Source organism: Adiantum capillus-veneris, chromosome 6, assembly GCF_014529385.1.
Source record: "Adiantum capillus-veneris isolate H3 chromosome 6, ASM1452938v2, whole genome shotgun sequence".
NCBI classification, from domain to species: Eukaryota; Viridiplantae; Streptophyta; class Polypodiopsida; order Polypodiales; family Pteridaceae; genus Adiantum; species Adiantum capillus-veneris.
This window is the reverse complement of record NC_140936.1, coordinates 20,605,398-20,615,873: the sequence shown is the minus strand read 5'-3', so window position 1 is coordinate 20,615,873 and position 10,476 is coordinate 20,605,398. Positions and strand designations below refer to the sequence as shown.

At 43.0% G+C, this 10,476-nt stretch overlaps 1 protein-coding gene across 2 annotated transcripts; it reads left to right on the top strand.

Moving 5' to 3' along the window:
- Positions 1 to 5,147: 5,147 nt before the first annotated feature.
- On the top strand, positions 5,148 to 10,150 carry LOC147455232 (VAN3-binding protein-like). 2 transcript variants are annotated; one of them, XM_086514060.1, is made up of 7 exons: positions 5,148 to 6,332; positions 6,459 to 6,560; positions 7,614 to 8,001; positions 8,317 to 8,517; positions 8,597 to 8,646; positions 8,794 to 8,851; positions 9,498 to 10,150. In XM_086514060.1, the coding sequence occupies exons 1-7, from the start codon at positions 5,922 to 5,924 to the stop codon at positions 9,698 to 9,700; spliced, it is 1,413 nt and encodes a 470-aa protein (XP_086370186.1). In that variant the 5' UTR covers positions 5,148 to 5,921; the 3' UTR covers positions 9,701 to 10,150. The 2 variants fall into 2 exon arrangements, with proteins under 2 accessions (XP_086370186.1, XP_086370187.1); XM_086514061.1 differs by having other exon boundaries at positions 5,157 to 6,332; positions 7,626 to 8,001.
- The last annotated feature ends 326 nt before the right edge of the window (positions 10,151 to 10,476 follow it).

Genomic DNA, 10,476 nt, shown 5'->3' with positions numbered 1-10,476 from the left:
GATCGAGGGGGGGGGTATATGTCCCATGAATTTAATGCATTTTTGGCTAGTTGTCGGATAAAACACCAATGTACAGTGCCGTATACGTCTCAAAAAAATGGTGTTGCTGAGAGGAAAAACAGGTCTTTTATGGAAATGGCAAGATATATGGTCAAGAGTCAAGTTTTACCACATTCGTTTTGGCTCGAGGTTGTCATGTGTGCCACTTATGTACTCAATAGGTGTCCTATGAAAGCGTTGCAGTCTATGACTCCATATGAAGCATGCCATGATAGAAAGCCATCTACTGAGCACATGCGTGTTTTTTATTGTTTGGCTTGTGGTTTAGTGCCACAAGCATAGCGCAAAAAATTGGATGATAAGGTTGTCAAATGTATTTTTGTTGGTTATAGTGATGAAAGCAAATGTTACAGGTTGTACCATCCACAAACAAAGCGTATTTTGGTCTCACATGATGTTGTGTTTGTGGAAGATTCTCTTCAGCCTTTGATGTCATGTACTAGAGATAGTAATGTAAGCTCACAAGACAGTTTATTGCCTCTTTTCAGTGGTGGAATTTCAAATGTAAATTCAAACGAGGCAAATGTACATCCTATGGGGGTTTCTGAAAATGTTACAAATCAGCCTATTACTGATTCATATGTACATGATGTACTTGATGAGGAAAGGGCTGAAAATGAGCAGGCTAGAGGTATGCGAAAATGGCTTGTGTACACTTTGCGGGACAGTAAATTGGATGCACCTTTGTCTAGTTGTACTCGTTCAGGTTCTCGCCATGCCTCTTATGCATCAGATTGTTATGCTTTGGATGTGTCTAGCTTATGTGATATAGAGGAACCTCCATCTTTTGATGAAGCACAGAGTTCAGAGAATTGGATGGCTTCCATGCAAGCAGAATATGATGCACTTATAAAAAATGACACATGGACTTTATGTGATTTTCCTCATGGTAAAAAGGCCATTGATACAAAGTGAGAAAGCTGACACTCATTTGGTCAAATGAGGTTTTTGTAACATCCAACAGAAAGCACATTGTATGTCAAGCGTGAGGGTGATGTACTTCTCATTGTTGTTCTTTATGTGGATGATTTGCTGATCACTGGTCGCAATGAGGCACATATTGCTGAATTTAAGACTGATTTGAATGCTACTTTCAAGATGAAAGATTTGGGGCTATTGCATCATTGCTTGGGCATACAGTTTAAGCAGTGTGATGGTGGTATGGTATTGCCTAGTGCCAGAAAAGTTACATACATACATTGCTATGTAAGTTTGGACTTGAGGATTACAAACCTATTGCCACTGCTATGGAAACATGTTTGAAGTTGATTCTACATGATGTTGGTGATCCTGTTGATGTCACTCTCTACCAAACTGCTGTTGGCTGCCTCATTTCTGTATGCAACACGAGACCAAATATTGAGTTTGCAGTCTCACAGGTTATCAGATTTATGCATAGCCCAAGGTCTAAGCATTGGCAGGTAGTCAAGAGGATTTTTCGCTACTTGAGTGGCACTTCGCATCTTGGCTTGTTTTATCCCAAGGGGGATCATTGCCACTAGATTTACATGCTTTTTTGGACTCATAGGGGCTGGTTGTTATGACACGCGAGTGTTCACAAGTGGTTTTTGTTTCATGCTTGGCAGTTCATGTATTTCATGGTTGAGCAAGAAGCAACCTACTGTGGCCACTTCCAGTTGCGAGGCTGAGTACATGGCAGTCTTCATAGCTACGGTTGAGTGTGTATTGCTCAGATGCCTTATGGATGATTTGGGTGTTGCACAAGATGTTGTCAACATCATCTACACTGACAGTCAGAGCACATTGGCAGTTGCGAGGAACCCAATTTTTCATGCTAGCACAAAGCACATTGAGCTGCATTAACACTATGTCAAGGAGAGGCTCTCAACATGAGAGATCAACTTGGCTTATGTGCCAACACAGGACAACCTTGCATATCTTTTCACAAAGGAATTGTCTCGTGAGAAGTTTGAAGCTTTCCGCAAAGCTTTGGGCTTGTTCCCCTTTGTGGACTGATCCTGTCCTCAGGGCATGGCACTTCCCTTTACTCTTCGTGCCAGCCCTCGTTCATCGCATCAGTCCCAGGGGGAATTTGTTACCATATACATGTGGTAGTGATGTGTGTGACCACACTAGGACCGGCGGGGCATTTTCCCCCTCTTTAGGAGGTTTTTTTCCCCCGTGCATTGTATATATGCCCATCACTCTAGGGCTATCCATCTTTCTATTGCACACTAAGTAATACACTCTTTGTTGTGTGCCTTGAGCTTCCTTCGTCTTCTCCAAGCTGTGGGTGTTTCCATGCAACCCTAATTCCAACAATATATGCAGATAGCGATGCGGAGACTAGTATAGCCGAGTTTGCACAGATTTCGTCAGCATTTGGACGTCTCATGTACGACCTATTAGTGTCAAGGCCCGACCTAGTAGCTGCAGTGGGAGCATTTGCAATAGGGATTAATAGCCGGGACGATAATTGACACTAGCATGATGCATTGTGGAGCTATGCAAACCATACAGAGTTGTATGTGGGATTTGCATGTCTCTACCGTGGATACACAAATTGTCTATCAGTAGAGCCGATACAGTTGCATGTGGATTGAGTGAGCGAGCCAGTGGGCATAGGTTGAGAGAGTGTTTCACATATTTTCTTGTACATGCTAGTAGTTTAGCTAGTAGGACCCACTTATTGACACATTTGTAAAGGTGGTATGTGCCGTGTCAGTTGTCCACTAACCTCACTAACCCACTCACTTATTCTTTATATACATAAAGGAATAAGGAGTGAGTGTTGTTTCTTGCCACTTTGCTCCACCCCACACTAATTGCTCTCTCTCTCTCTCTCTCTCTCTCTCTCTCTCTCTCTCTCTCTCTCTCTCTCTCTCTCTCTACGCACACGCACCGCATTCGCGCATCCCTTCACATACAAACCGACGACGGTTCTATTGTCTCTCTTCCTTGTTCAGACGAGACAGAGATAGTCTCACGATTAAAACGTTGTGGGACTACACAACATCCAATCAGAAGAGTGAGCCTATTATAATGATTGTCTCCATGCTCAACAACGTGGGTTCAACCACTGTCGCTCGCATTCTCCCTTGACAAAATGCGTGGTAGAGTGGAGCTTCTGAGAAGGGGGGGCAAGCTACAGTGGGTTCAAAATTTTTGAGTTCTCTTTTGGTTCATTGGGTGCACGACACAAGCAACACAATCCCCTCTTTAGTTCTTTGCCATTGGCCCATTTAAACCCAGTCTAAACTAAAGATAGATTCGTTTATATATGGTAGCCTCCTCTCCAAGTGACCCTAGGCTCTAGCCACAATGCCACATCACGTAAAGAAGTGAGAGCCTAGTCAGTCCAAGAGCCAGTTCACGTGGAGTAGGATCTATGGTTGAAAATCGGCGTTGCGCATCGATGAAAACCACAATCGCTGATCTCAAATGTAAACTAAATGTAAACTCGTGCACATGTGAACTCGGTGTGAAGTGTATGAGAACTATGCAAGATATGTGAACTGCATTTTGGTGGTGTGAACTAAATTTGAACTAGGTGTAAACTCGGTGTGAACTAAGATACGTGCTGAAACTCCCTATATAATGCTACATTTTTTCTTACATTACAAAATGTGTGCGCTAGCATAGTGGTAAGACATTCTCTCCCATGATGGGGCAGTCGTGAATTTAAACCTGTTCAATCCATACTTTTCCTCCAAATGGATTGAATGGTCCATGATGAACAACTTAGGACCGTAGATCCCCTCCAAACAAGGAGGAGTCAATTAGTGTCACGAGTTGGCTTCACATGAAGCGTTGAAAATTCAAAAACTGCATTTTAAAATGGCGTGGTTTCCAACATGCTCCACCTCATCCCTAAGAGCAGCAGCACAATTGATTTGTGCAACCAGTAGCCAATATTTTCTTGGCAACATGGGAACCGAACTAGTTCGCAATTGGTTGGCAACTAGGTGCAAACCAAGGTTCCACGTGAACTGACTCCAAGGCGGTATTTTGAGAGCACTGAGAGAATTGAATGTTAAATTTAAAATGAGCGGGCAAATTAACTGAGGAGCATTGAATGAGAGCTCTTTGACCCGCTGATCGAGAGTCCAAAGAGAGAGAGAGAGAGAGAGAGAGAGAGAGGAGCAGTCAGCAGAGCTGAGAGGAGAGAGGGCGTGCGGATTCCCGAGAGTGAAAAGGATACTGTCAAAATAGAAGGCGTGCTGTGAATAGTAAAAGGAACATTTATGATGATTTAGCAAAGACAAATATCCCCTCTCTCTCTCTAAGTAAATGTTTGTGGGCCGCAGCGCCGTCTAATCTCCGATGAGGGAACGTCTGGGGTTCGAAACCCGTAACCGTTGCTTCTTCATGAGAGAGAGAGAGAGAGAGATAGCTCAGAGACCTTTCTCGCACAGCATTGCCAAAAGGGCTACATTGCGAGAGAGCGAGAGAGAGAGAGAGAGCTCAGAGACCTTTCGCACAGCATTGCCAAAAGGGCGCTCTTTAGGTATACATTGCATGCATTGAACCTTCGAGCTACCCATTGATCTTGTGCACAGAGCCAAGCCGTGCCTCAAAGGTGGTGGTCTACCCTCACCAAAGCAAAGGGGAAAGCAGCCTCCCCTTTTGTACTGTATATACGTGCCCACTATCTACTCAAGATCACTTCATGGTTACTCCTTCAAAAGGGCAATAGACATCAGCCAAGAGCCAGACCCACATCTACACATGTCACAATAACCCTCCATTTTTTACACACCCACTAAGGTCTTATTGCTTGCAAATGATGATAGCTTTCTCATGGATTGATTGCCTTTTGGTGAAGTCTTTTGCTTGTAGTGTGTACTGTAGAGGTATAAGAGGAAGCAAAGCTTTCAAGCATACAATGGCCCTTGTTTGAGCACGGTGTCTCTGTAGAATCTGGTTGTGTTGATATAAGTTAACTTCTCTCTTATTAAGAGAATGCTAAAAAAAAAGAGAGAGGAAGCTTTCAAGCATCCAATACTCTGCATAAAGGCACCCACAATACATGAATCATGATAGGCAACAATCGCCTTTACCCAACAATCATACCCTGAAGTAGCTTAACTGTAAATCCATACAATAAAATGCACAACACAAATTGGGTCATGGGACTCGGGTGGTAAAGTGACTGTGTGGGTGCGTGTCGACGCAAGCTCGGCTCGAGGTTGGCACTTGAGTTGTCGCAATTTCCAAAACAAAAGAGAAGAGAAGAGCAAAGTTATTATTAGAGCAATTTTGACCTTCTAGCATCAGAGTAGAAGAAAGAGGGGCTGCTTTTTAAGTTCTAACATGCATGTCTAAATTATGCAGATCTCCGTAATACATATATATGTTCCAGAACATGATCTCATCTATATGCTTGAAGTACTGCAAAAGAGGTCCTCTTGTACCCCCCCATTGAACCTCATATAGACCCACTTCACAGTTAACCATAGCCTTCCATAGGCCACCTTACAAATTTGTACTACACTATCAGCTGTGCAAATCATTGCATATATGGGCCAAGTCTCCTCAAGCCAAACTGTTAGTAGTTACCTCTCACCAGTCACTATTGAGTTACCAAACTCCAAAGCTTTCCTTTGTTGCGAGTTCTAACATCTGATTCTCTGAATGATCTGATAGTCTGCTAGCTTCTCTTTCTTGCTCAATGCTCTCTTACATGACAAAGACAAAGACAAATACACACACGCACATCTCTGTACTTGCAGTAATACACTCAAGTAGTACTCTTATTCAAGGCCAGAATCAATACCGCACGCTCTTTAACAGGCTTCCCAAACTCCCTCCCAATGTTATAAGCTTTCTTCATCAGTATCTCTTCTGCCTCTCCAGTCCCCTGTTCTTCTCCCTTGCCAATTAAGCTGCCCGCCCACATCATGACACCTACAGATTTCTCCTCTCCAGCTCCTACTCGCCTCTCCATTCCAAACAGAGATAAGTCCCACTTCATTGAGGCTTCTCTGCATTTCCCCTTTCCTCAACCTCTAGAGAACATTGAGGAGGATGTTCCCATGTGCAGGCCCTTGCGTAGCTATGCATTTCAACCCCCAGAAACTCCGCAAGAGCCCATGGAGTTTCTTTCTAGATCATGGAGTATTTCTGCAATGCAGGTAGCCAAGGCCCTTGACGCCAGGAGAAAAGCAGTATTGGAGGAACAAGGTAGCAAGCAACATCAAAATTTGCTTGATTCCAAAGCACCTGCAGCTTATACGTCAGTCCCCCCCTTTACATTCGCATCGGCAATGACAGCGCAGATGGTTATGGACCGAATTTTGGTGCAGCAGTCGGTGCGGCTCTATGTGCTCAAGAACTATGATGCTACATTTTGTTTCTCTTTGATGAAATGTTTCCTTTGGTGCCTTTTTATTGGCCTTGAAGAGTACCTCACTTCATGTGTGGCTTGCGTGTGTTAGGACCTCACACCAACCTCCAGGAGAAAATCTCTTAGCAGTGGCTCTGTGAACTACATTGGGAGCAGTCCAGACAGTCCTCGTGTGCACGGCGATGAGCTCACGGTACGTACGATTCTTTTCTTCGTTCAGCTCAATGTGCAGAGTTCATTTTATTGAAGCTGAATGATGATGCAGGATTCAGGCATATAGCTCATACTTGCTTTTCAGAGGTGAACTGTGTCTCTTGTCTTGCCTTAATTCTCTTAAAGTGTGCAGTACATGGAGTGCAGCTTAGTATTTGATAAGAGGAACAGGGTTCCTTCTCATTAGAATCGCTTCACTAGCGATGATCAGCAAATGGAGAACCTGTGATTGGTCATCAATTAGCATATTATACATCCATTCTTTTGGCCAGCCTGGCATGCAGGGCTTTGTGCCAAACCCAGTGCTAAAAGAAAGGATAGCTTTATTAGTGTATCATGGGAAATATTTCTCACTGGATTATGAGGATACTACTGGTGCTTGTTAAATTTGTTGAAGGAGATCATATAGTTGTATGCTGAGCAACTTTTGGCGGGGTTAGAACACCGAAAATTCTCTCGGCATTGCATTTATTCTGGCACTTGTGCCCAAGATGTTGTGTGTGGAGGATAGGATACCTGTACACACAGATACTCCTGGGTGCCTCTCATGAGTACGTTTTGTTTGTTCACATACCATCATGCAAGGTATATCACTACAGGTGGACAAAGTGCCTTGATTGATCACATGAGATAATAACCCTAGAAAGGTGACCCATGCCATATGGCATGCATTACTACAAGGGAAAATCTCCTTCCAATGGAATACACCAAGTAAACCCATAGGTCTTAGCTGCGAATGATCCCACCCACAACCTGGATACTGTAGGAAGGCAGAAATTTGAACTGCTAGTCCATTTTCTCTATTACATACCTCTCAAGATTCTGTTGTTTTGAGCCTGGGCTACATGCTATGTACAAGCTTGGTCAGGTTTGTCCATGTCTCCTTCATTCTCTTCCCTGCAATGATATTTATACGGATATATCCCTCGAACTCTACACACATGTAACTGCAAATTAGCTCCGCATTCTCTCATCCATCAGCTTGTCAATCTATTGACATATGCTTGCAACACATCTCAAATCTATATGTTAGCTTGTCTTGCAGTTTTGCCGCAGCTTCAGTGCAGTGAGGAATCCATTACGCGAGCTCTCCATGAAACGATGGCTGAAAGACATGAAAGAAAAGAGGAAGGAAGCAAGTCGGGCACATAATGCGCGTGTACATGCAGCCATATCTGTTGCTGGTGTTGCGGCTGCTGTAGCTGCAATAGCAGCTGCCACAGCCACCTCCGAAGCTGATAATGAGCAAAGCAAGACCAGCATGGCAGTTGCCTCTGCTGCTGCACTTGTGGCAGCTCAATGTGTAGAGGTAGCAGAGAGCATGGGTGCGGCACGGGATCAAATGTCTTCCATAGTCAGCTCTGCCGTGAGTGTCAAAACACCTGGTGATATAATGACATTGACTGCTGCTGCTGCAACTGGTAAGGATTTGCAGATGCTATGTCGATTTCAAACTTGTTTTGTGTTGGAGGCATTGCTGCTCTCTGTGTTTTATATCAAGTGTAAGTGACATGGCTAAATCACTCTCAATTAAGTACTTAAAACACTAATGAAAGTCTGCCAAGATAATGACAATAAACATGACTTGATTAACCGTGGAACCAGTTTTACATTCACATAATCAATATATGAAAAACAGAATTTCTCTAAACAAATATACATGCTGAACTTCAAACTTCATAGTCTTGTATGACCTCAATCTGATACGGATTGTGTGCCCATTGACAATATTGCAGCTCTCAGAGGCGCGACAGCATTGAATGCAAGGATTTTTAAGGACACTCCGAGTCTTGCGACCTTAATCACCCCTCCTGAAAAATGTACCGACACCTTCACAAGCTTCGCATCAGAATCAATCTCTGAAGATAGTGAAACTGATTGTCGCAGCTCAGACTGCTTGAGCAAGGGCTGCGAATTCCTTAAGCGGACGCGAAAGGGTGAGTGGTCTGGTTGACAATTCCTCTTACTAATTTCTCAGCTCCAAAATATCACTAACAATAGGTAGTCTCTGCACAGGAGATCTGCATTGGAGATTAGTTTTTGCCTATCTAAACAAAGAGTCTCAGGTAACCTTTTTAAGTTCAATATTTCTTGGTTATCAACTCTGTGCTCTTTTAGTTTTTGTTTTTGGATCCATACTCTTTCTTATCTTTTGGTGGACGTGAGGATGATTGATCTATCTGGTCACAAACCCGTGTAATGTTATTATCTAGGTGGTGGTCAAATCACAAGGGAAGTACATGGGTGGTGCAATCACGAAGAACAAAAAGCGTAAGTCGTCTCTCACTTGGTTATGCTATGCTGTCATATAACCGAAACAACTTCGGTTATATTCTATGCTGCAACATATCTTTGGAAGAATTTGAGTGTTGGCCTGTGCTTGAATGTAAGTATAAGCCATGGAAGCTATGTATGTTGAAAATGCTTGAAGCTCCCCATGGTGTTTTCAACATCAGAAACTCCTTATATCTTCTTTTCATATGTTAGGCCACCATGGGGTCCTTTCATATCTCTCTATAAACGTATACAATCGAATTCCTGCCATAAGATTATGCCCATCAACAACCGACCATTCAAATTAATTGATGCCGTCACCAACAGGAACCTTAAGCTGATGCCATTCTTTCCTGATGAGAAATTTCATCTGTTCCCCTCTACAATGTTTGGGCTCCTCTTTCCCAAACTCGCCATGGGGGATTCCTTATTGTGATTCTTGCCCATTAATGATGCATGATTGCTATTAGAAAGAAATTTTCTAACCCAGTACAAGCTGCTACTAGCTGGAATGGAAAATGAAAGTTTGCATGCCAATGGGATGGTTGATATTGATGTGATTTCCTGTTGGACAATTGCTATTTTGAACTAGGCAAAGCTGGACACAAGGTTTGTTTCACCTTTTGCAACTTTTCTGCAACAGGTCTTGTGCTTGATGTGTATAACGAAATCCCTTCTTGGCCAGAGAGAGGCTTTCTTGGTGATGGAGAGAAGAAATGGTATTTCGGTATAAAGACAGATAATGGAGTCATGGAGTTAGAGTGCAAAACTGAGGCAGATCATCGGCTTTGGACAGAGGGTATATTGCGCTTGCTTTCACTTTCTCAACATCAACAGCAGACATGATTTACGAGTCTGAAGTTAGAAGAATGATGGTATATGGGGCAGGACTACGTCTCATTGATGTGGAGCTCTTAGTAATCCTCTCCTGATGGTCTTCATAAGAGTCTAGCGTACAGGCGTGGCTTTCATCTTTGTCTATATGCATCCTGAGCAAAAACCATTAAATGGGTCTGGACAGGAGCAGCTTGATAAGATTTTTGACAACTTCTAAGATGGCTGCGGTCGCGGATTTGGCTGCATTGAAGCTGCCATTCTCAAACATCGACAGCAAGGGCCACTGGAACAGATAACAATGGCCATATAACCTTTCGAGTGTCGGCAGGATATATCCTCCCTGCATGTAATTCCAAAAGCAACCATTGCAATGCTGTGAAATATCCATAAGTCTAATATACCACAGATGTTCATATCATCATGGAATTGGGTCAACAGGCTGCAAAGAATTTTGATGTTTCTCTGGGCCGCTTTCTAGTGCAGATGTCCCTCAAGAAGGGAGAATCGTATTTGTAGAATAGAGTAGCTTAAAAGAAACTCTTCTAAATTCAAGAAAGGATAGGTTTATAATTAACAGTTTTGAGTGTATGCATGTGCTTCTTTGTGCATGCCTTGCTTGATTGAAGAGAACTTATCCATGCTTTGTTATCCACCAGATTGCCTACTAGCTTTACCGAACAATGCAAAAGGCATCGATGACATTGTACAGTGAGAGGCTTTGCATGTTTACATCATTGTGCCCAAGAAAGAGTGATTGTAGTAGAGGCATATATCAATATTCCTTC